General features: G+C 52.5%; 9 protein-coding genes across 9 annotated transcripts; 1 reads left to right on the top strand and 8 right to left on the bottom strand.

Moving 5' to 3' along the window:
* Positions 1-2,982: 2,982 nt before the first annotated feature.
* On the bottom strand, positions 2,983-3,500 carry RPL22 (60S ribosomal protein L22; the record flags this gene model as incomplete). The annotated part of the gene is made up of 3 exons (XM_049340500.1): positions 2,983-3,109; positions 3,166-3,413; positions 3,489-3,500. The coding sequence occupies 3 exons, from the start codon at positions 3,498-3,500 to the stop codon at positions 2,983-2,985; spliced, it is 387 nt and encodes a 128-aa protein (XP_049202822.1).
* A 647-nt stretch (positions 3,501-4,147) lies between these two features.
* J4E93_002556 (uncharacterized protein) lies at positions 4,148-5,005 on the bottom strand (the record flags this gene model as incomplete). The annotated part of the gene is made up of 1 exon (XM_049340499.1): positions 4,148-5,005. The coding sequence occupies one exon, from the start codon at positions 5,003-5,005 to the stop codon at positions 4,148-4,150; it is 858 nt and encodes a 285-aa protein (XP_049202821.1).
* A 1,312-nt stretch (positions 5,006-6,317) lies between these two features.
* J4E93_002555 (uncharacterized protein) lies at positions 6,318-7,345 on the top strand (the record flags this gene model as incomplete). Its single annotated transcript, XM_049340498.1, has 2 exons — positions 6,318-7,019; positions 7,073-7,345. 2 exons carry the CDS (start codon positions 6,318-6,320, stop codon positions 7,343-7,345), a joined length of 975 nt encoding a protein of 324 aa, XP_049202820.1.
* Positions 7,346-7,390: 45 nt separating this feature from the next.
* On the bottom strand, positions 7,391-11,857 carry J4E93_002554 (uncharacterized protein; the record flags this gene model as incomplete). Its single annotated transcript, XM_049340497.1, has 2 exons — positions 7,391-11,804; positions 11,850-11,857. The coding sequence occupies 2 exons, from the start codon at positions 11,855-11,857 to the stop codon at positions 7,391-7,393; spliced, it is 4,422 nt and encodes a 1,473-aa protein (XP_049202819.1).
* A 1,364-nt stretch (positions 11,858-13,221) lies between these two features.
* Positions 13,222-14,124, bottom strand: J4E93_002553 (uncharacterized protein; the record flags this gene model as incomplete). Its single annotated transcript, XM_049340496.1, has 1 exon — positions 13,222-14,124. One exon carries the CDS (start codon positions 14,122-14,124, stop codon positions 13,222-13,224), a length of 903 nt encoding a protein of 300 aa, XP_049202818.1.
* A 2,352-nt stretch (positions 14,125-16,476) lies between these two features.
* On the bottom strand, positions 16,477-17,192 carry CRP63 (60S ribosomal protein L32; the record flags this gene model as incomplete). The annotated part of the gene is made up of 6 exons (XM_049340495.1): positions 16,477-16,585; positions 16,638-16,686; positions 16,740-16,812; positions 16,918-17,000; positions 17,053-17,094; positions 17,153-17,192. 6 exons carry the CDS (start codon positions 17,190-17,192, stop codon positions 16,477-16,479), a joined length of 396 nt encoding a protein of 131 aa, XP_049202817.1.
* A 615-nt stretch (positions 17,193-17,807) lies between these two features.
* On the bottom strand, positions 17,808-18,530 carry J4E93_002551 (uncharacterized protein; the record flags this gene model as incomplete). The annotated part of the gene is made up of 2 exons (XM_049340494.1): positions 17,808-18,255; positions 18,316-18,530. The coding sequence occupies 2 exons, from the start codon at positions 18,528-18,530 to the stop codon at positions 17,808-17,810; spliced, it is 663 nt and encodes a 220-aa protein (XP_049202816.1).
* A 1,942-nt stretch (positions 18,531-20,472) lies between these two features.
* J4E93_002550 (uncharacterized protein) lies at positions 20,473-21,128 on the bottom strand (the record flags this gene model as incomplete). Its single annotated transcript, XM_049340493.1, has 2 exons — positions 20,473-20,597; positions 21,029-21,128. 2 exons carry the CDS (start codon positions 21,126-21,128, stop codon positions 20,473-20,475), a joined length of 225 nt encoding a protein of 74 aa, XP_049202815.1.
* A 764-nt stretch (positions 21,129-21,892) lies between these two features.
* Positions 21,893-24,132, bottom strand: J4E93_002549 (uncharacterized protein; the record flags this gene model as incomplete). The annotated part of the gene is made up of 4 exons (XM_049340492.1): positions 21,893-22,069; positions 22,121-23,528; positions 23,577-23,750; positions 23,804-24,132. 4 exons carry the CDS (start codon positions 24,130-24,132, stop codon positions 21,893-21,895), a joined length of 2,088 nt encoding a protein of 695 aa, XP_049202814.1.
* Positions 24,133-24,368: the final 236 nt, after the last annotated feature.

Raw genomic sequence — 24,368 nt, 5'->3', positions numbered from 1 at the left:
GTGAGTGGATGTTGGCAGCTGTGAACCTGCGAGATAAGGAGCTGTCCAATGGAGTGAGGGCGTGGGCCGAGATCCGATATGCAGGTGCAGCAACTGTTGAATGCGGCGGCGTTCAAGAGTTGACCTTGTGGGAATGGAGGTGATTATAGAGAGTCTGTGGCAGGAACATGTTCTAGCTGTCAAAGTAACCAAAGGGGTAGCTCGGGGTAGGGCGTGGTCTTATTTAAAGGCGTAGACGCATTCTGAGGGAAGTTTTACATGAGAGAAACTCGATTTCGCATGATTTCATCGGTTATACCAGATGCAGGGATTGCGCACGCCCCGCTAACGGGTTTTGGCAAGCCCACCCCTGCGCCTTCCATGGAATTTTTGGGTCAGGAGGAAGGAACGCACGGCCTGCCGCTCTCGCGATCGCCCAGTAGCTGTCGTGCCTGCCAACTAAAAAGACGTCAACACCTGGGAAACCTTCTCAGCTGAGCTGGTACGAGAGCGTCGTGACTGTCGCGCCCTATACCGGTGTATGCAACGGATTGATTACCCATCACTCTGCATCACTAAGCGCTCGCTGTACTGCTGACCGCCGATTCATCACCAGGCCGAACGCATTCCGAATTCCAGCTCGTGCTTTGGCCGCCGCCAACAAGCACCGTGGTGGCTTGACTATGCGGCCAACATATGTGACTCGCCGACGGCCATTCACTCCAGCACGCACATTGTACCAGAGGGTATCCACCCGGAAACCCTGGGGGTGCTCGTCCATCGCAACGGCACACTGTCCGCCCGCTAGCCATCATTCGCTGACGCACATCTGATGCCCTGTTCCCCGCAACATGGCGTTGTGATCGCCTGCAGAGTGCGACTCTGGGGACGAATATTCGAGCATCTCCTCGGACTGCCCATAGACCGGCGCGACTCCCCGCACTCTTCAAGGGCGCGCATCGTCACATCAGAAGGTGCACCTGACACGTACTTGATCACCGCTCATGCGCCCTACTCGACTACATTGCGCATTGCTAATTGTGCAACGTCTTCGTCAATTCACAGTCATATTCGTGCTGCATCGTGATGGCGACAGATGCCAAGCCGCGCCGGCGTTAGGTAATGCAACGAGTTTTTCCTACACCCACCGTGGAGCGAGAAGAAACGCTGACTGGGTACTCCACCTGTCCCAGATCCTTTGCAGCTTCTTTGCACACTTTGGCGTTCCGGCCCGATATTGGCTGTTACCTACGATGCGTCGTGTCAAAGCATCCACTTGTTGAGGGACCAGACTGGTCTACATTACTCGATGGAAACCGCACCGGTTCCGATCACGCAGCCACTTTCGCGTCGGAAATGCCCGACGAGTACATGTGGATCAGGGCAGACGAAACCTCCAAACACCACCTAGAAATCTCACGATACTTCGCTTAACAACGGCGACGCTTGCATGGCGTCCGCGATCTGCCAAGACTGAAGCGCCCGATTCGGTAAAACAATTGCATTCTCTGCATGTCTCTGGCTACCTGAACCATACACTGAGTCCATGTGGCGCACCCATGGTTCGTTCAAGGATCTCATTCCCGTTGACATGTGCAACTCAGCATGCCACGCGTAGCTTCAGGGTTAGAGTCATCATGGCGAAATTTGACCTGAAACTGACGCCATCCAATGGCCCGTGAACGTGTCATGGTGGGACCACACTGGCAGTACGAACACCATTTCACCGCTTCTGTGGTCGCTGAATGCAGACACAACTCGCGGTGTCTAGACCTCTAGAGCAGCGCCCTGCATTGCGGCTCTTTGTAGCCTCATCCGCAAAGCTTCGATCTACGACGGGCCGATTCGGTATACCTCTCTTGATCTTCAACCCAGTCTTGCACGGCGCTCCCGCTGTGGCGTTTTTTGCATCGGGGTCTTTTCCGTCTCATTCAGGCTGTTATTGTCACGAACCAAAATAAGCATCATGGCTTCTAGCTTCGTCGGTCTCGCTTTCTGTACTGAACGCCGAGCAACCCCGGATCGGAATGCGGAGTAAAACCCGGAACATCTCAAATCCATCCAGTCCGAGAACCGCTCGTATTTGATCCTATAGCACTACCTCCGGGCATACTCAGAAATCTCTGCGCATGCCACTGACAGCTGGACATGTAATACACGCAAGCGCGTCACCAGGACACGTCTGAACACGTCTTATACCAAGTGGATCGCGTTTGGCGAGAAATAGTTTTCTCGCAACGAGTGTACCCGCACCAACGCATCGCTAGTACCCGCATGGGAACAGTACCCAGATGTCCCACGTACGTCGATCTACCGTGAACAGGATGCATCAACTTTTTCTAGTACATGTAACAAGATTTCCACCCCCATAAAACACCAGAGCGGCGCAAATCTGCATCATCACTTCCTACCTGGAATAGCCTTGACTGAAGACATGGTGGATTCGACGTTTCGTTGCGTATCTTCAGACGACTTGAACCATTCTACATGGATTCAGCTTTTGATTCCGCCGCCATTCGTACTATTAGAGACGATGCGCTGTGCCTGAGTTTCTTTCGCAGCTGTGTTCAGGATCGTGACTGGGTAGGCACGACGCATGGTCCACAGTCTGCGCTTGCGCGGAAGATATTGCACCCTTCTCCCTAGCATCGTGTGGAGTAAGTGGGTATGCCATTCGATTCGAGCTAAACGTGTTCTCGCGTGTGACATCGCAAACTTTTCTCAGGGATCCCTACTCCTGTAAACAGACTCACGCCATACATGCCCCACCGTCAGACTCAGAAAACTCCATTAGCGTAGAATTGAGTGTTTCGGACATCGCGCTGAAACCAGGACTTTCAAAGTAGAGAGTAAATCACGCATGAGCATGCAATTGAGGTGGCAGGTGCATCAATTCATTAGATCGTGCTACGTGCCATGTAGACCTTCACCCATCCTATTGTCCGAACCCTAGACTCCATACTATGCAAGCCATGTTGGTATCTTTTAAGTGGTATCGTAGATCTACTCGTCGTCCTCATCGGCCTCGTCGTTGACGACGTTGAAGAAGCGGAGCTCGTAAACGCCCTTGGAGGTGGAAACGACGCGGAGCCAGTCACGGAGCTGCTGCTTCTTGAGGAACTTCTTGGTGCTGTCAAGCTATTAGCCAACATTCTTCCCATCTGGAGCGCCAGTTGCTAAACGTACAGGTACTTCAGGTAGCGGCCGGAGAACTCCTGGTGCGCAATGACCTCGATCTTGCCATCGCCCTGCTGGCTGATCTGGATGGTATCACCAAGGTTACCTGTGCGGCCCTCGACCTTGATGCGGTCGTGCAGGAACTTCTCGAAAGCCTGGATATCGAAGATCTTGTCGTTGACGGGCTGCGAGCAGTTGATGATGAACTTCTTGGTGACCTTTTGGCCCTTCTTGGCGGCAGCGGAGCGCTTCTGTAACTTGAGTACTTAGCCTACTGTTCTTGTGCGCATGGGGTGCTCCCTTGCGCTGGACAGCAAAGCGGTTGTACGTACGGTGGTGGACATTTTTGCGGTATGGGGGTGGGAGCGCAAAGAAATGGATATCCTGCGTCTGATTCGGAGGGGTTGGAGAATGAGTGAGTGTCGCGCGGTGCGCCAGAAGTTCGAGCAGTTCAAAATTGCCGGCACGATGGTGGGGTACTAGTCCCGAAGGGGCTAGTGGCGCCGACTGTTCGAGCAGCTCGGTACCTGAGGTCATCATCATCGTTGTTGATGCCTCCCAGCAATTAAACGCCCTAACTATCTTTATCACATTTCGAAAACTCAATAACCTCCGCGCATGCCTTCTGTGAGGGGCACGACACGGCTGCTACATTCACATCACGAGCCAGCAATCCTCATCCTTTAATGCGAGCGCGATCACTCGTCTGTACATCTCCCAACAGTCAAATGCGCGTAAGAAATCCATTACACTATTGAACAGACCATCTGCCAAGATGAATGGTACTATGTTATACATCTAGCGTTTCTATTCTAGCCCTACTGCCACATTCCAAGGCCGTTATCAAGGCCATTGCATTCCAAGGTTCACTCCGTCACCCCATCTGCATGATACGGCGCTATCGAAGAGGCCGGGAGCCCGGGCAGGAATTGACCAGATATCACTAAGCCGTTATTGCCGACGTGTTTGCCCCTATAGATGACAGGCTTCCTCAATTCCGGCGGAATCGGCTGCGCAGACGCGAAAACAACCCGCTTTCGCGATCGATTTTACCCTCGGCGTACAATGTCTCCTCTTGCATAGAGTCGATGAAGTCGTCATCCTCGGCCTCCTGCGCCTCGCTCTCGAGCCGTGAAACAGGTTCACGTGCGCGAGCTTGACACATCTCTGCACGGCATTGTGGGCATGCGTTCGCACCGTTCATAGCTGACTCATTGACCCAGCTGTCTAGACAGACTTGATGGAAGTAGTGAGCACACTTGGTGATCACAGGTCGTTCTTCGTTCTTGTTGTCTTCGTCGACGTCGACCATACATACTGCGCATGCGACACCTTCAGGAACGATCCGCACTGGTACGCAGAAATCCTCAATCAGAATACGCTCGCCAGTCGGTTGAAGATCGTCATCCATGTCAGGGTCGACATCATCGTCATAATCTCCTAGATATGTCCAGGGAAGATCTGTAGTGCTGTGCAACATCCCATTCTTGTAACCCCAACTTGCTTGGACGAACTCGCGGAAGCTCATGTTCGAGCGGCACGTAGGTATGTGCGCTTGGGCCATAGCACCTAACACCTGTATTGTCACGGGCTCGAGGAAAGCATGAACAATCCAGAAGGCCTCACGATTAGTTAGCGGAGGCAAGCTGGATTCCTCCCTGGAAGCCCAAGGGCCGTAAAGGCGGCAAGCTTCTAGCTTTGCTTCGCAGAAGGTGGCGAGTTCTCTAAGATCTAACTCGCGGAGTGCGGGACATTCACGACATTCCAGTTCCATGTAGTTCTGCAGGTCTTTGCAGTAACGCTGGATCTGCTCCGGAGTCGGATGCTGTGTTAGAAAAGTCGTCAGCATGATGGCAGTCCTCTCTAGTGTCGCGAAGAACCAGCCGACGTTTTTTGCCGATACTTGGGACAATACTCCTGGTACCACCATAGCCAGGCTAGGAAAGTATCTGTGGAGTTCATCGAGATCGGCGCGGAATTCTTCTGGAAAGAGTGCGAGGCTTGCGTGCCGTAACCAACTCATTCTGAGTCCGGAGGGGGTGGCTGCGTAGAGAAATAAGCGAATCATACTGAATTTTGCGTCTAGGTTGAGTTGAAGTTCTTCGAGTGTGTTGATGGTAATGAGGAAGGGGGATTAACGGAGACTTTTGTGACTTCAAGGTGACGAGTGCAGGTGAACGTAGAAAGCGTTCGTTAAGAACTTGCCGATCAAAGGTCAACGAAGTCGCCGGACTGTATAGTAGTGAAAAGTCGCGAAGGAACGGATCTGAGCACATGTGCGCATGAGAAATAGTAGGCACGATACTGCTGCCTCGAGGTTGGTGGCAAAGTGTGGTGAATTAGGTGCCGTGAGAAACTGGCCATCTAGCCGATTCTGGTACAAGCTTTCATTCAACATTCTACGATGTATCTCTTGACTTGACCACCGCATTATTCATCCGCAGATATCCAACGGTTTTAACAACTGGCTTCGCCGGTTATAGGCTCTCATCTGGGCTTCCTTGTACGTTGTGCGCCGAAAGATTACGCGTATCTTGTAACTCCTAACGCGCGCCTTGTGATACCTTGATCGCAATGTCTTGAAGCAAAAGATCTTCCTTACCTAAATGTTGAGCACAGATTACTGATCGCTCTCGCTAGATGACATATTCAGCTGAGTTCCAAGGTTGCGTCTGACGCAAGAGTGCAGGCCCGCTATAGGTATTCACATCTTTCCGACTTCCTACTAGACGAGATCCTACGGTAAAATGCAGAAGATAGAACCAAAGCCTCACTTCCAAACTGGCCTTTGACGTCGTTCTGAAGCAACACCGGGTGTCGGGAAGGACCCCTGGCACGTGCCGAGATCAGCGCGTTCCGAAAAGAGGATAGTGTCTGAGACGTTCCGAGACCCGGTAGCATCATCGACTGATGCGATGCAATAGGCGGATGTCCTTGCATAGCCTTCTTGACAACGACATCAAGATGGCGGATAACTGATGCCGTTGCATCATATTCGGACCGCATCGCGTATCAGGCGTCCAATGTGATAGCACTGCAAGGCAGACACGAGTGGCTGCCTAACGCGGCGCAGTATTCATATGGCAACCCGCCTTAAGATTGCGTCCATCTCATATTTCTCTTCCGTCATCCATCGCATACCTCTACCGACAATATCAACCATGCTCTTCTCGCCAGTGATGCGCAACGCCGTCCTCCAGGCAACCGCCATCTGCACCGTCTCGCTGCTCTACTTCCATTATGCCGAAGAAAACATATTCGACGAAGTAACGCAGGATGAAACATTCAAGACACTTCTCAACCTTCTCACCAATGGGACAATGCCCAATGCTACCATTCCTGGTTTAACAGACCAAACTGGCCAACTAGCAATCGATGCCAAACACACGGTCAACACCTCCGACGGTGCCTCGCTCTCCTTTGCCCTCCAGCATGGCAACGAAACTAGAAATGGACTCAATGGAACCAATGGCATCAATGGAACTGCAGATAGTGAGATACCGGAATCTTTCTATCGGCGAACGTTGCCAAGAGAAGTGATCATTTCACTAGCGCTCGCTATACTGCAGTACTGGTGGCTCATTGGCCTTGAAAGGATCTTGCCCGCTCGACCGAGATACCGAGACGCTCCAGTACAGCAAAAGGAGCAAGTCGAAGAGAACGAAGATAGAGAGGAAGAGGTGGTGAAGAAATGGATCGCACAGGGCAGAGTGCATCGAGCGTCGTTGAACTGGCGCAATACTTTCGTCAAATGGGTGCTCGATATGACAGTTGGCATGCTGTCTATATTCACCGTGGAGCATATGCTTCGGCAGCTTCTCAAGATGAAGTCACCAATGTTGATCTTCAAGGACCTGGGCGAAGTAAGTTCTTATCTTCATTTTTCGGCATGGCATCTCACTAACATGCCGACTAGCACCTTATCTTCAACTTCCTGGGTACATTTTTCTCCGTCACTCCGCTTGTTCGCCTACTCGCCTTCATCCTCGTTCCAGCCTACAAGCAGATAATCTTTATCGAAGGTATCCAGCTAGTCTGGACGGTCTTCGCCTTGCAATTCTTACGCATAACAGCCTCATGGGCGGTCAAAACGGAGTTTGCCCAGGGCTTCATGCAGAATATGACCAAAGAGCACGAGGCAAACATGAAGTATCAACAGTATAGAACTATTCGGGACAGAGAGCTGTGAGTCTGTAGACTAGCAAAGACTACCATTCAATCAAACTTCCCACCTCTACACTACCGCCAGCTTGGCGTTACGGGAATAATCGTACTCAGTTTCGTCTGCCATGTTTCCATCAAAAACTGTCTTTCCTATCTTCCCCGACTTATCTTCATAATCCAACCACATGAGCGCTTCCTTCACCAGATCTGATGGCCCGGCAACGGTTGGCACATGCCATTGGTCCGTTCCTTGGCTCACAAAGTTTGCATGTGCACTGTCCTGTGCTTGAGCGATGATGCGCGCGCAGTCGATGCGTGAAAAAGAGGCTCGAGGCGTTGCTGGAAACTTCCCTTTGGGTTCAAAGGCCTTGGTGAGAGTTGACGTTGATGCGCGAGGTGTGACCGGAAGTGATTTGTCGAATGGTGGGTAAGGAAGCCGGCGGTTCATGTACCAGGCTTCCCAGCCCGTTCTTGACGGCGCTGGCGCTGCTGGCGTTCGAATGGCTAGTTTTGAAGTACTCTTCTTTGGCTTCCTTTTGGGCTTCGCGCTCGGACCTAAAGTTTTGTGACGAGGAACTTTAGGTGTGTTCGTTGGTATTTTTGACGCCCTGGCCGTCAGTCGCTGACTCAACTTTGCAATATACTCAGCGAGCAAATTCAAGAGTTCTGCACACTTCTTGCACAGCCTCACACCCAGCTTTGGTCTTGGTAATTCTGGGTTGGTCTTCCCCATGGGTCTCGATCTAACGTGTTCCTCGTAGGCTTCATCACTCAAGACCTCAGACAAAGGCACGTCTTTGCGCCTTGTTCGCATCGTCACACTGGAGGCATTATCTGATGAGGTGTGATATTTGCTGGCTGGGAAGAACTCGCGGCGATCACTTCTGAATGACAGCTCTCTAGGTACCGAATTGGACGGCGTTGTAGATGTGGATACGCATGTGCCGTTGGAGGTTGCTTGACGTGAGCCCGGGGAGACTTGCCGTGGCGCTGCGGAATTGCGTTGGAAGGGGCTTGGGGGTGCCGGCCTCGGGTTATCCAGCCAAGCGTCAGCCTTGAGTTCCAAAATACTGTCGCTATCTTTAATAGACAAGGTGTCGCAGTTCGTAAGTGGTCTCTCAAGGACTGACTCCTGCCGTGACCTTCGTAGCTCCAAAAGAAAGGGATTACTAGTCTTTGATGGCGTCAGGCTATCAGGGCTCTTGTGCCGAGTATTGTATGGTGGTTTAGGGGACTCACCTGCACGAAATTCGCGGCGATCTGCCTTCATGTGTTCGGAATCTGAAATCCAGGGCTCTGTTCTTAGGAACTCTTCGGCGGTACAAACATCCCATGACTGAGGCCAGCGATCTTTGCGGAGGTTGCGGTCAACGGGCGAAGGAGGTGAAGTCATTGTCTTTGTGGAAAGCGTGCTGGAGTTGCGGAACGTGCGAGGCTGATAGCCTGAGGATTGAGTTTGGCTAGCCAGATCATCCCACTCGGATCGCCAGTCTTCACTTTCCTCCCCTCCATGCCTCAGATCTCTTTCATGACCAGCACCGCCCCTCAGGCCGGAGTCTGGGTGGTCATCAGTGCGGAGGGTTGTTTCGTTGCGGATTCCAGGCCAGATGGTGTTCTCCGAAGATCTCCTAGCTCCTATTGGCGGCCTCGAAGCGTCGTTTTTATACGTAGATATAGCATTAACTCTAGCGTAGTCTTCCTCAATGAACATTACTTGACAATAGTCGCAGTGCTCTCGATGTTCGTCCAGCTGCATAGCCCAAACTTCGCATTGAGTACCTCTTGTATACTTGTAACTTCTGGAGCGCTTGTCTTTGAACTGAGGATTCAGTCGCTTAGTATGTTGCCAGTCAAAGTGGCTGATGCTATCCTCGTGCCGATGAACGAACTTGGCAGGGAACATGAGGCGGCCCAGTCGCATGCTCAAGGGACTTTTTGCCGGAATGATCGCCTCGTTTGGAAGTAAGTTAGAAGTATTTGGTGCCAACGTACCGTAGGATTTCGGCGTTATAGGTGGGACACCTGGTGCAGCAGGCAACTTGGGAGACTGTAGCGGGAACTCTCGGTTGCCGTGTGCATCATGGTTCCAGTGACCGGGATCACTGCCACCGCCACGAACGGGTAACAAACATTGTTGCTTTGCCTCTTCCATCTCAGGGAAACTCTCACTGTCATCTACGGGATTTATCCGACACGTACAGAACTTCGGCGAGCTGGTTTCAACCTCGTCTTTGAGTGCGTCGTTGAGCGAATTGACCAAATCGCCAACATCTTGATAGTAGTCGTGCTCTTCTTCGCTCGATGCGGTTCTGACCGAGGTACTGGTAGACGACTTCGATGCGTTTAGATCGATCTCCAGCTTTGTTAGTAGCTTCCCGAGAACGTCCACATCTCCTTCATGCACCTCCCATGTAGCTATCTTTGTTTCGCGATCCAAGTGACAGTCACTTGGAACATCGCATATGCTGATAGTGACACGCTCATCGCTGATGTTCTCAGGTAACTCTATGCCCATCTCTTCGCGGATCTTCATGATCTCCAAGACGCGCGCGATATACGGATCATTGGAGAGCGGTTCCTCTCCGTCATCAATCTCGAGGATGCGACAGATTTCTGGCAATGTCGACCTGTGAGGAAACTGGTATAGGTGCGGAGAGGCACCAGCAAAGACGATGATGGATTGTCTTGGATAGAACTCGAAAGACTTCGCTTTGACAGCGGCACACGCATGGGAAGGGTCGGAGGAGAATGCTTGTAGAGTCGTGTCCTTCGTAGATGTCGCCGGTGATGATGGATCTTCGTTACCGCCTCGCATCGTTCCCAGGCATGGCGACTCCACGGGGATTTGGTCAGTCGAAACGGCGTCTTCCTTTTCATCTGTGCATAACGTACGAGATGTAGTACTCTCGAATAAAATCATCAAGCGGGTCTTGAGAACCTCCAGTTCTTCAGCGATTGCGTCCTTTTCTGCTAGGGCTGTGTCAAGCCGCTCCTCCATCTCCACTTGTACATCCATCTGCCAATGTAGATCCTGCATGAGACTGTGATTTAGCTCCTTGAAGTTCTCGAGTTCGCGTTCGAGAAAGTAGTTGCGTGTTTGTAGTACATTGGCCAGAGTCATCCAAAAATCTCCACGTTGAGAGGTTGGAGGGCCCACACACAATGTCGCGGCCTCTTGCATGAGCTGCTCAAACATGCTGCTAGATTCATTCGCTGCACTCTCGTTCTGGAACGACGGGTCCGTCTCGTAGTCACTTCCGCCGCGGAGTTGTGCACCGGCTACGTCTCTTGTGCGATTCGTAAGAAAGAGATTATTGTCGTTGACCATGTACATATCACCTTCATCGCCGTCAAAGTTCCAGACCCCACCGGTCAGGACATTCCAGCTTAGTCCCATGGTCTCCCACCAGCTTGCGATCGCGCTCTTGAACACCTGCTTTGACTGTATTTTGTGGATCGCGACTTCTTGCCAGTGCCCATTTCCACAAGCCTTTTGCTTCCAGGCTTCTCGCTTTACAAAGTCTTCTGTTGCTCCTGTTGGGAAATAGTAGATTGTCGCGGCGCTGTGGAAAACAAGCTCTGGCTTGTTGGTTCCGGGAATGACGAAACCTGGAGGTAGATATACGAGGATATAGTCGATGGTCGAATTGCCGACTCGAGTTGCGGCTCGTTGACAAAGCAAGTGTGGTGAGGCTGGGGTGAGAGTAGGGACGCTGCTGGTATCGATATGCTCGCGATTGCCATCGTGATCAACCTCCTTTTCCCCACTTCCACCACGTAGACTCGGTTCATCCTCTTTCTCCTCTTGGCCGCCTCCCGATCGAGAAACACTGTCCTGGTGCGCCGTCTCTGTAAGCTTACGAACCTGATCGTTCAAGCTTTCAACCCGCTGTCGCAATTGTCGGATGACCTCTTCGTCGTCATCGCTACCGTGACTTCCATTCCCACTCTCCTGTTGCGAAGTCGCGTCCATCTGGTCCCAGTTCGTGTACCCACCATAATCATACACAAACTCTTCGTCTTCGTCTCTCCCACCCATTCCACCTCTTAATATCGCACTCATATCTTCACCATCAAGCTCATCTCCATGCTCACCGCACATACAGTATGACTCGTCATCGTCATCGTCATACTCCTCTTGCGCCTCGTAGATAGTACTGAGTATATCCGCCAAGATCATCTCCTGTCTATGCAACATCTCAACTAGTAGGTCGTGCCATTGATCTTGCGCATCGCATCGGCTTGTCAAGGCTCTCATTCCAGCCTCCGTTCTTTCCATACGATCCTGGAGTTGAAGTATAGTCATTTCCGATTCGATCTGTCGCAACATATCTGGGGAAGTTTGCTGTGAAGGTCTTTCTTCCGGGCTAGGCGCGTTGCTGCGCTCGAAGTGGCGTGACGGGCCAGAAGCGTTCGTCTCAGTCATTGACTCGTGCGGAAGTCTGATATCAGCTCGTTGCTGACCAACAGGTGCCAGATTGTTCCTTGCATGTTTTGCATTCCGTCCATTATGACCTTCCCGCCATAACCTCGCCATGTCTTCCCAGTCCCCCTCAAAGTAGACCCCAGACGGTTCATTGCTGTCCGTCACGCCCACAGCATCCAATACTGCTTGGAGAATGGCATCTAGGTCATGTAACTCCTCATGTAGGTGTTCAAGACGGCTTTCCATTTCCGTTATCACCTCGCGCTCGGCGTCGTCTCGGCCGTCCAGACAGTCCTTCAGCGTCGCGTTATTATCTTGCAACATCGCGTTATCCTCTCTCAACAACCTGATCTCTTGATCAGCCAAGCCGAGCTCTCCTTCGAGCACCTTTATCTGGGAAAAAGCGAGGGCAAGATCGTGGCTTAGGTTTCTGATTTCCGTTTCGACAATATGTGGATGAGGAATAGACTGCACGCGGTGACTTGTGGCTGCATGATCTTCGCGGTCGTCGTAGCTGTGAGTGGAACGGACTCGGCGGTGATGGTCCGCACCTGCTGCTCTCGATGATCGCGGCATCTTCGTACAGAAGACTTTCAGCAGTATTCGTATCTTGATTCTCAGAGAAATGTAGGAGGCTTGCTTGGTTGCGCAAGGGCCGGGATGTAGCAGATGGTGATAAGCGGGAATGCTGATATGGTAGTTGTCAAGAGATCAAAATCGATACTGTGACAATAGAAGGGTACAAGGACAGATTGCGAAAACAGCGTACTTTATGTAAAGGAAAAGAGCCGTAGACGCGACACTTGCTTCAAGGAAGGAATTCTGCGTGAAGTTGCGCGGTATGCGTGAAGCGACTCGCAGTATTGAAGCGTCGTCGCCGTGACAGAAAAGCTGAATTTGATGCTCGTATACTAAAAGAAGAGGCGGAGGTGAATGCGCTCAGCACACAGCACGGCCGAAGATTATCATACCGTTCTACACGTAGGACCCAACAGCTAACAAGGGGGTATACAACAGCTGCGAATGTCAAACGACGTGGATGAAAAGCGCAAACAGCATTGCGAACGCATGAGAAAAGAATACATTCGCCACGTTGTACCTACAAAACAATGTCTATGAAGCTTGACAACAGAGCCGCGAAGGGCTTAAACCATATCTGGGTATACCGTGCATGATGCCCTTGTAGTAATGCGCCGTACAGAAGAAGAAGTGAAGCGCCAAAAGTCTAAAAGGAAACCTAAACTGAACTCCACCTGGCATTCAGCCGCACAAGGACCGATAATCGCTAATGAACTGAACTCGTTGAACCTCAGGCCGTGAAAAGGAAATCATGACTCTAGAAAGATTACAAGGCTGTAAAGGGGAATCGTAGCACCATGAAGTCGGTACTACCACGTGTTGAATGCCAAGCTCCATGTCGCAGGATAGCCGGGCGCCATCAGATCGCTTTGCCGAACGCCCAATGTAAAACACTTTTAGTTACCGACCCGTTCGGAAACACGACCGCGCTCAATCTGCTCCACGCGATCCTTGGAGTCGGTGCGCTTCATGCGAGATCGAGCCAAGGCAGCTGCTGCCTCTTCGTGCTCGCGAGCCAAGCGTCGGAGGGCGATTTTGGCTTCTTCAAGAGGTATGCTGTCGCTACGTTTGGGACTGCTCTGTCTGGAAGGGCGTTGGCTAGTCGGGTTTGAAGTAGGAGTCGGAGGTTGGTAGCGGAAGCTGTTGGCCCTTGTGCTAGCAACGCTGAAGCCGTTCTTGGTGCTACCAGGACGGCTAGTGCGATACTCAGTGCTCACTGACTCTTGGCTGCGGTTGTCGGCATCGCGGGCAGGAGAGTTCTTTCGGGACCGAACGTAGTTGGGATCGTCGCGCTTGATCATGTGACGGAACTGCTGTGTTTGCTGATCGAAGACCCAACGTTGATAACCCGCAGCGCCATTTGCGTTCCCAGGAATGAAGGTGTCGTGTTCGTCCCAGCACTTGACCCAAGCCACGTCGTCGACCCGGAAGAAGCCTGCTTGTACTTCTTTGCCTTTGTCGTTCTTGATCATGACAGTCTTCTTGCGCTTGTTGAACTCGGGTTCCAAGAAATAACGACCGATAGCATGGGAGTATTTCAGAGGAACAGGACGGTCCAGGGGAATGTACACTCTGCCAGTTGATGACTTGATGTATGAACTGGGATGGCCTTCTGGCTTGGAATCGTCCTTGAGAGTTGCGATCAGGAACCAGCCTCGTCCGGGGATACTCTCGTACTGGCCGGGTACTGGGCTGGTCCACTCTTCAACGACCTTCGATGACTGCTCTGCCTTGTTCGACTTGAACCACTTGTGGGGCGCGAAGGCCTTTTGAGTAGCTATGAAGAGGTTGGGCGCCATGTCGATGGTTTTCGAACAACGTTTGATAAAACTCCTCCGGTCACTGTCGGTGATGTCCTCCGGGGACAGTCGGCAGTCGTGGTGGGTCTGAGATTCCGGGGGTGGCAAGTACTCCGGAAAGTTCTTGAAGCAAAGTCTGCCGTCGGTAAAGCACGTGGTCGTGATCGTCAGTGGCAATGTTGGATGCTGCGATGTTCCGCTTGAACAGAGGCGAGTTGGTAGTATAGAAATCCGGTACTTCAGGAGTGTGTTGTGAATGTGACTAGCCGAAGACCGCCGGTCACTGCGTGCAAGTGCACGACTGTGTCGCTATGAGGAGCGAGGCAAGCCTTCGACGAGCGTGGTTCACTGAGTGCGCGTGAAAGGAGGAATCTCGAAACAAAGACGCTGGGGTGTCGAAATATTTAAAAGACGGGAGCTAATTTAGTGCTGGGTCTGAAAATCTTTCCCAGGCTGACGGAAGGAAATTGGGATGCGCTTCGACCTACCGTGGGTACAAGTGTGGACCATGTACCGGGGAGCAATAGTCAGACATCCAAGGCCAATGCCAACGTGAGCACCGCGTCCTCGCACGCCGCCCCCGAGCGTATCGGACCCTCAGTAAAACGGGCCTCATCAGAAATTCGTCATGACACACTGCCTCAATCAGCTATTCTCAGCGGTACACGTTCCCGGTTCTTTCCTGTCGCGCGCCCACGGATCCGCTGATTGTCGTGGTGGCATGCCAGGCTCCGCATTCGTGCCTCCCTCGCAGCAACCCACATGCGTTGATAGAGTGCCGCCCTGGGCCAATCACCTGGGGTGCCAGCCACTCGTGGACAGATAATGCCAGATAACGCGACGCAGCAAGGTCGATTGTCCAGCAGTCGCCTGGGAGTGTGAAATTGCAAGGGCAGGCACAGACTGAGGGCAGCTTCAGAGCGGTGTGATGCTGGGTTGAGGTGTGCGGATGCGAAAGGGACTGAGTGGACCGACAGGCGTTGCTAGATCGTGCGCGGAACTTCCGTAAGCGCAGCCGGTAGCGAGGCGCTCAACATGTCCGCCGCCGATGGAACCAGCACCAGCACCAGGAACCATGACAAAACAACGGACTCGGAGCCCCGGGTCGCCTGGAGCAACAAAGAGCATTCTTCTAAGCAGCTTGGATGTTTCGACAATCTGATGCGTGCGTCAAAGCAGAGTAAGCGCCAGCCTGCGCAATTCAACCTTCCTCAGATCGCCTTCCCCGTACTTGCAACATTCGCGCCGATTCTCCAACTTCGTGAAACATTCCATCTCCACAACCCATGCCAGACAAGCAAATAGACAGCCGAAACCCTGCCTACAACGCCCGCTGCCACGCGACAAATACCAGCTTTCCTTTGAGCCCACGCGGCGCCTCACTTGCTTCTACGCGGCTGCACCCAGCGTACGTGCGACGGCGCCAAGAAGCAACCATGGCTCTTGCGCTGCCCCTTTGTGACTCGTATCGTACGGCTTTACTATCAGACTCCTTATCAATGTGCGTCGCGTTCACTCATCAATCTGATGGCGGTGAGTAGGTTGAGGAGTGGACATGGCTTGCGGCTGCGCATCTTCCGAGCAGGCGATGCCTATGCGGAAACATGCCCGTCAGCGATGTTGATGCTTAGGCAGCTCAAGCAATTGACCAAAATAACCGGTAGTATTACATCCAACAGGAATATGCATAGTGCTATCATGCAGGTCCGATGTTGCTTGTCGATGACATGTATGCGAAATCGACATCAAGGTACACTCGTCGCTGGTCAAAGGCTTCTGCGATAAAAGTCTAGCTGAAAATTGTAACCCACTCCAACATCATGGATGCAGTACCATTAACTCCAAGAAGAACAGCTCGCAAGACTGAGCAGCAACCGGCGCGGCATATTTTACCGCAAACTCTAGTCGTCATCTCGATAGCCATGACCTGATCTGTGGCATGTGAAGAAGATCAGCCTGATTGCTGCGCATTCGATGCTTGGCGCAGACTACATGCAGCACTCTACGGACGATACCGCAACACACGCGTTTGTTCTGCGCGGCCGGCAGTTGAGGTTGCGACATCAAAGTGGCTCTGCAGTTAGTCTAAGATCAAAAAGCATCACATTCTACGTCATCTAGGAGATCCTGATTTGGCTCGTTTTTTCATTGCATTCCTACTGCTCCTGTCCCTTGATATCTTTGGTCATTCCGCAGTAACATGTCGCAATGCTTTTTGAAGTGCATGCCTCTCCCCATACCGTATCGAAGGGTACCGTGAGCCGAAGAGGATGAAAAGCCTTCCCATTGAGATCGTAACTAATCAGAGAGACGCCTTGTATGCCCCGCCCCAAAGTGAAAATCCACACCCATCTACGACTCGGTCTTGACGCGGGCCTTGCCGTTAGTAACCTTGACACCGATCTGCTTCGCCCTGGCGATGATTTCGATGCGCTTTCGTGCTGATACAGCGTGGGCGATCCTGAAGGATTCATTAGTATGGTGGATGGTGGAACAGAAGCTGGCGAACGTACTCTGCGGCGAAGGTCTGGTTGTGCATGAGGAGGAGGTCAACATCGGCGACTGCATCCGTTAGCGGAATCCTGGGGTGGTGTCGTACTCGATAGGTAGCATACCGTTGTTGACGACGAAGGCCTTGTGGCCGCTGGGCATCATGTGGCGGGTCTTCCTGTTGGAGCCGTATCCGATCTGTGAGGCGTTCCGTCAGCCCTGGTCCATCAAGCATTCCGTGTCCGCTCAGTATCCTCTCGGTGACAAGATTCTTCCTCCGTCTGGGTGGTTGGTAGTCCGTACCTTGGGCATAGCAGCCTGGCCCTTGAACCGCCTGCGGACGCGGTTGTCGATACCCTTAGGCTTGCGCCATGAGGGGTCGACGCCTGTCCAGTGTCAGATGCCAATTCCTTCACTTCCAGCTCCGGTGTCTCTTACACATAAAGCGGTCCGACTGGTGGCGGTTGAAGCGCTTGCGGTCTGTAAACGGATACGTCAGTCGCGAGTTTTCGAGGTCATGGAGGCAGATTCGGCGTACGCTTCTTGACGATCGGGACATGCTTCTTAGCGGCGACCATCTGGGATATCGTCAGTACAGTAACAGCAGTCCGCCTCGGTATACGCACTTTGACTGCTGTGTGGTTAGTTGTCGATGTGGTGTCGTCAAAAGTTGGCGTTGATGGATTTTGCGAAGGCGCCGCAGCTCAGTGGACACGCTAGTGGCACCTCGCTTACGCCGGCCCTAGCCACACCAAGCGCGCAGCGACCACCACCAACCTTCCTCGCCGAACAACAACGGACGCGACAAACAATGGTCATGCAGTCCGTGGCAGCAATGCAAATATGTTTGGGTTCGACTGCACGACCTGCGCGCATCTTATACTTAGCGGCATCTTGTTTCTTCGCCTGCTCTGCGCTGCTGTCGACGGTCACTTGTTCCAGTGTGTAATCACCCAGCACAAACGAAACAAATTATATGGCGCACGGTGATGTATCATGCTGAGCTAGACTATTTCTAGAAGATGCTCAAAGTGCTGTAAACCTGGCCATGGTATGGAATGCTCCCGTGAATCTCGTAACATGCATCAAGTAAACCCGCCTTCTGATGAGCAAAACGCCGGCAGCTGCTATAGCAGCAAAGCATATCCTCTACCATAACTCCCCGCTAGTTTCATAGACCGTCTTGACCCAGATCAATAGTAGTCTTCGTCCATCGGCTGCTCCCCGGTGTCACCCCGCTTCTCCTTCTTGACGAACTCGACAAAGTCGTCGATGACAGATGGCCATGAAGACTCCTCGTTCCAGAAGCCCATAGTCTCATCTTCCAGCGAGAGTTGCGCGAACTTGAGTGTCTCGTTCCACATGTCCTTGTTGACGCTCTTCTTCCACGAGGTATTGAGGAACTCAGTCCACCAAGTAAGCCATGGAGTGTTAGGACTTGACCACTGAACAGCAGACAAGGGCGAACTGAAGAGCAACTCCCAGTACACTGTCGCCATCTCGAGTGGAACAGCCCTCTGGTCCGCAGTCTTGGCGATGGTGAATGTGTACTTGTACACCCGGGTGAAGACGTCTTTGTTGCCCGAGAGCTCGCTCTTGAGATTCTTAAGATACGCCTTCTGCCTGTCGATGGTATCGCAGCTGCATTTGGGTTAGTTTCTAAACGACCTCGAAGACAATCTGGAAAATGTTGGCACTTACTGGCGCTCCAACCAACCCTTGACGAAGCCATCGCGGCTCATCTCGCCCATCGTAGGAGCCTGGACGATTTCAAGAGCCGCCAACGCATCGAGACCCTCGGCATCGACGCCAGTATCATCGAAATACCGCATCGTGCCCTCTACTCCGACGATGTCTTTGTGTGGTGCACCAGCCTCTTGGTACCGATCGAACAGCTTGTTGAGATTGGTCTTCATCGCAGATGTGGCTTGGGAACTGCCGCTGTTGTTGCTGGTGGTGTAGTAACTGCGCGACTTGTCAGTCTTTGTCAATGTATTTAATGAGTTGCCAGTTGGCAATTAAATACGAAAAGCTCGTGGTTAGTGACTTGGAATCTAGGCACATCGTAAAGGTACACTCGATACTGATAATTCTTCAGTGTTATGGGAGGATTGAGCTGCACAGACATTTCCGCAGTCATGAACATATGCACTGTGTCGATGGGCAACGACGTGGCATCACTGAGCACGGGCAATTCCTCAGCCCCTGTCACCAAACTCATTCTTTCGACGATGACGTTGCAGAATCTGGCCCTGCCAACAGGTCCCAAGCGATGAAAGAATTCCAGGCGCGTCATCCTCCATTTGTCGAAAAGGTAATCCGAGAACGTTTTGTGGTGGATCAATGGGACAAGGCCGAAGAACTTGGCGAGATCACTCCGACCTCCAGGTGGGAGTGATTGGAGAAAGATGTTGTAGTGTACGCCTACGGTTATGGGCAAATGCAAATAGGCCTGTTGCATCCTCGGCCATATTTGGGATATCCCCAGAGACTCGTACCGACGAGTCTCTTGTTGGTGGGAGTGCACATATGAAGCATAGTCCATGGGACCCATGCATTTCAAGTAATGGCTTCTGATAGTCCAGGTCCCATCTTGTTTCGGAGTGCCTGAAACTTGGGGGCTGCGTCTTCCTGAGATGTCATGCTCGCTGTGGTCGTTGCTGTGGCTCCCAGAGCCAACGTCGATGCCAGAACCACCGCGCAACGACACAGTCGGTTCTGATCCTAGGTGATGATCAGATACGGAAGTGCGGAGTGGAGGCACAGTAGTGGTGTGCAAGAGCTCCAGTAAGTCCTCAAGTGTAGTCTGCGGCAAGGATGTAGTTGGAAGGGGGGCCGTGATACTGCGCGGATGCTGTAGAATAACCGAGTCTGTTCCCAGACTGCCGTATCGAACATGACGGGCTAGTGCGAATCGACTTTCGGGTGCGTTGGTAACGTTGGTAAGACTGAGACTGCTGTGTAGCACCCGGCTTAGGTGTTCCGCTTGGACTCGATGTTGCTCCGTTTGTAAACAGTCGAGACCCTCAACCAGGTGTGGTACGGAAAGCGGTTGGAAAGCTCCCTTGACTGTGTAGGTCTCGATACTGGACGCGGTGGAATCGGAGGAAGTAGCGGTGTTGCCAGAAGAGAGGCGTTCGTCGTCGACGGTGTTGATTGTGCTGACTGCGTGTACTTGAGCGGGATGGATATCCCTCAGATGAGAAGTTCGACTTGAAAGGCTCATAGATCGAGAGCTAGAGCATGAGCTGATGGAACTGATGCGTTCTCGTCGATTACGCCCGGCTAGCTGCCTAGCCCTGTCCTGTGAGGAACCGAACATGACGGACTGCGGAGATAGCACACGACTGATCTGACCTGACGAGCGAATGTGGCGTGTGTCTGGACGACTGCACCGAGGAGGCTTGTCGAGGGCTTTGTTGTGGGTGTGAAAATGCCGCAGGAGAAGGCGTGCTATTGTGCCAGCGCCTCGAACGGGACGAAGTAAGACCATGTTGGACTGCAAGTGCAGGAGCTTTACAATGGCGTTGTGTTCTTGGAAGTCGCAGGTGCGTGTGCCCGCAGACCGCAGCTGCTTTGAACTCGATCTGTCACTGTGACTGGCAGCTTCTTGCACGACTTGATCCCTCGTGCTTCCTTGTCCGTGACATGGTACTATCATAGCTCCCAGAAGTATCGTGTTGCCCCTTCCCAGATATGTATCCGCAAGTATGTCCGTCTTGTGTTCGGGTGCCAGTCGGGTGGTTGGTCGGTCGGTCGGTCGCTGCGTCTGGAAAGGATGGCGCGATGCGTGCGTAGATATAACAAGCATGCAACAAATGTGTACTGTATATATGAACAACAAAGGAAAAGCTGTACTTACGCGTTCACGGCGTTCTGTGCATCCCAGCCATGGCTTTTGAGTGCCCTGACCGCGGTGGACTTGTCAAGTTGAGTAAAGCTGATAAACTGCTGGATTGCAGCTTTCTGCTGAGCAGTGTAGACTGTAGGCATATTGTATTAGCGCCTTGTATCGAACTCCAGCTATTGATTGCGAGCTCGATGTGAGGAAGCGGCGGGGTGGAGGGGTGGAGGGCGCAAGTCGGTGCGCAGAATTTGGTGATAGGGAATGGGTGCAGTGTTGAGAGACAAAGGATCGCGCAAAGTGAATTCACAGATTGGGTGCGCGTCTTGGTCGCCGAACCGTGGTGGACAATAGACAGAGTTGGCGATACTTGGGCGAGCTGTGACGCACCGACGAGGCAGCAATTGTAGGGCCGACCCCGCCGAGTCGACTCAACCCTTGCTCGTGCACCCAAGCCCCGGAATTAAGGCCGCGGCGACAAGCTAGCCTTGCATCTTTCGAGCTTGACATGCATCGCCGCCAAACCAATGACTGATAATCATGAATGAAAGGAGGAAACCGTCGACTTACCTTCGGGGGCCGCCTTTGCTCCTTTCTTGGGAGCCTTGGTCTTCTTTTCTGGACGGTCCATAGCGGCGGCGTTGTCTGTGTTTTTGCGCTTGGGCGGCATAGAGGATGCGGAGTCGTCTTCTTGAGTACCGTCGAGGGAGTCGCGTGGACGTTGAGGCGATTCAGCGTGGTGTTGAGGACTGTGACTTGGGATGCTGGGGATAGGCGAACTTTGCTCTGGTCGACGAGGAAGCTCGTGCGTCTCCTTAATATCTGTGCGCTTGCTGCTACAGCAAAGAAACCGACGGAGCAGGTCGCAAAAGACCATCACAAGTCCGCTTGCTCTCACTGGTAAATATTGCTGACGTGCGCGGGTAGCTAGTGCCTTCCTAATACAGGCGCGGGCAAAATGCTCGCAGTGAATGTGTAATGCAAAAAATCTATGGTGACCTTTGGTTAAGGTGCGGGTCCAATCAAGTTCAGGAGTGCATGCGCAAAGGAGGCGCGACGAAGTGACATGGAGTAACATCGGTTTGTCGACCTACTAGTCGCGTCGCAAAAGTGACGCGGCATCATGTGTTCGCCGTCTGCCTAGGGCAAACATGCACTTCTCAACGGTGACTATGCACCTACCATCCCAACTTCCGCGATCAGATCAAGTACCAAGTGTGACGTAGACTGACTGCAGCGCACCAGCTTAGTGTCTTCTTTAATTATCTCCTAGTATACAGCCAGTGTACGCGAGTGCCTCTGACATGATCATCACGAACACCACACGCTGAGCTGCACCTGACAGTGATCGTTCCATGCCCATTGCCACGGGGGAACGCCAGACACATCTCTGATGCTCAATTCCAGGGTATACCTATGACAAACATCCAACGTTCATATCTTTACAATGTCCACACGCGTCCGTTCCCAGAGCTTGTGCGCGACTGCAACCCCTTTCTCCCTTTCTGCGTCACTGACGACAGCTGGTTGTACTATGACGCGGGCATATGTTCCTGCCGCGCGCCGTTTAGCTAAAGTGCCAGGGTTGACGACCAGTACAGACTCCACGACCTGGTCAGGGTTAGCATATTGCTCTCTAATGGGCGAGCCATCTTAGCATACCTTGACTGTGCCTTGAAGCACGCTAGGAGTTATGAGTATGTCAGGCCGTACATTCAGCATTTCGCCCAATTTGAGATAGCTCGTATCGAGCATGGTGCCCAAGGGAAGAAAAGGGCTGGGTAACGGTTCCTCTTCCAACTCTTCACCCTCTTTCCGCTCACTGTTCCCTGCCCCATTCTTCATGACCTTCTCCTCGATTGGCGCGGGCATGAATTGCTGCTTTTCTCTTCCAGTTGGCGGGAAAATGGGCAAGAAGCTCCGCTGCTCGAGGACGTTTCGAGCACACCGTTCATAAATATTCGTACTTCGTGCCTTGCCGCCTGCCAGCTCTTCCCTACGTAGCATGTCCAAGATATCGATCGACGACATGCCCACAGTCATTTCATTCATGCTGACAGTCATTGGGTTGGTCACGCATTGGACCATCTTTCCTGCAGCGCCCAGGCTAAGCTCTTTTTTGATGAACTTATCCTGCGGAAATGCAGCATGGTGGTGATGCGCGTCTCGTAAGCTGGGGACCAGAAGAACATTACATGTTGGTACGCGTTTGTTGAAGCTTTGGATGGCGCTCGAGACGTGGTGTCTGAATAGATCAGTCATGGTAGCCTGATCTGGGCTTACATTTGGTGGAGCATCGAAGTCTCCTGACCGAATTTGAGGATGTTCTGCGTCGAGGAATGGGCCCACTAGGATGATAGAGTCCGCGTATGCCTCAGCAGCATTGTCAAGGAAGGTGTGTAATGGGGCAAAGTCGAGATTCTGGTCGGTCGTGTAAGGTCCGGACGCAATCATGATGGTGAGAGGTCGGACATTCTCCGGATCGGAATCGGGCGTGTCGAGATATCTCGCGTTGATGGCATCCAATTCTTCGGGTCTTGTAGCAGGCGGATTCAGCAGTGGAAGTGATAGGACTTCCGACACTACGAATGAGTCACCCGAAGCGTTGGTACCTCGCAGCGCAACAATCTGGCCAGGAAAGAAGTCATACGACGATAGCCCTTCTACGTTCAGCGGTACACGTCGGCCTGAGCCGTGTCTTCGCGAGCCTTCAAGAACAAGTGATGCCGTGTTGAGTTTGCCTTCGCTTGTGTCGCTTGCAATCCTTCCGACTGCAATGATCTCGCTCGGTGACGGGTAATTGGGGTTGCCGAAGGCGCTTTCGTCCAGACCCGTTGTGTCCCTGAGTAGGTCACGGAATTCGTCAATCCTATCATCCAAGACTTCAGACGCTTCAGAGAGCTTCATGGCCATGGTGCGGTATGAGAACTTGGACATGTCCGTATTCGCCTTGAGTTTAATGCGAGGTTCTTTCGGTTCTTCTGACGGCGGCTCCGGGATGGCAATTTCGCTTTGCATGAATTGTTCGGTGATGTCGTTTGCGTTCGTACGGGAAGCGAAGTCAAAGACACTGAGTGGGCGTTAGAGCATGTCTGCGGTGTGCACCCAGTATACATACGGACCACCTGGGGCGTCAGCCTTCGGTGTCATGAATCCTCCGGGCGAACTCATCTCGTGAGCCTTGGTGGCCTTGCCTCCCGGTGTCTGGAAGTTGGCTTTGCGCTTTACTGTACTGCCATTGGCGCCGTTCGTTGTGCTTTGACGTGGGGTACCCGGCACGAGTCCTTCTAGTCTGCGTCCAGTCAATGACAATGTCCTAGATGTCTTTCCACTGTTTAAACATACATATCATACATGTCCCCACCCTTTGCTCGTGGTGTTGGCTGGCCCCGCTTGACTTCGTTTCTCTGCTGGGCCTTCCCTCTGCTCTCGCGCTCCAATGCATCTTGTATCGTCTTTTTGAAGTCTCGTGCCGTCTTGACGTCCATCTTGCTCTCTTCTCCGCCCATCTTCATGTTGTATGCCTGCCATTTGAAATCCAGCTCCTCGGGCGAGATGGAATACAGCCGTGACATTGACTGCAGTTCAGCGAGGACATCGGCGGGGAATTGGTCATCCTTGGTGTCGCAGTAGCGCTCGAAGCGCTCGGTGAGTTCGGTCGTAAGGTCGTCCATGTTGTGTGTGACTGTGAGTATTCTGGGTGATGGCCGGGAGAGCACTTTGCGCGTGCGAACTCCGAAGACGCGTCGCGCGTGTCGGTGGGGCTAGCATGGAGGCGGCCTAGGGCGATCGACGTGCATGCAGGGACCGCCATGTTTCCCAAAAAGTTGCCCAAGGCTGACACCATCGCCAACACGGCAATAAGGACCTCACCCAAGATACTTGAACAAGAACAGGAGACGAGATCAAC

This window comes from Alternaria ventricosa (genome assembly GCF_023758065.1).
Source record: "Alternaria ventricosa strain BMP 2768 chromosome Unknown scaffold_3, whole genome shotgun sequence".
Taxonomy (NCBI): Eukaryota; Fungi; Ascomycota; class Dothideomycetes; order Pleosporales; family Pleosporaceae; genus Alternaria; species Alternaria ventricosa.
The sequence above is the reverse complement of the archived record's forward strand: the minus strand, read 5'-3'. Positions and strand labels throughout refer to the sequence as shown.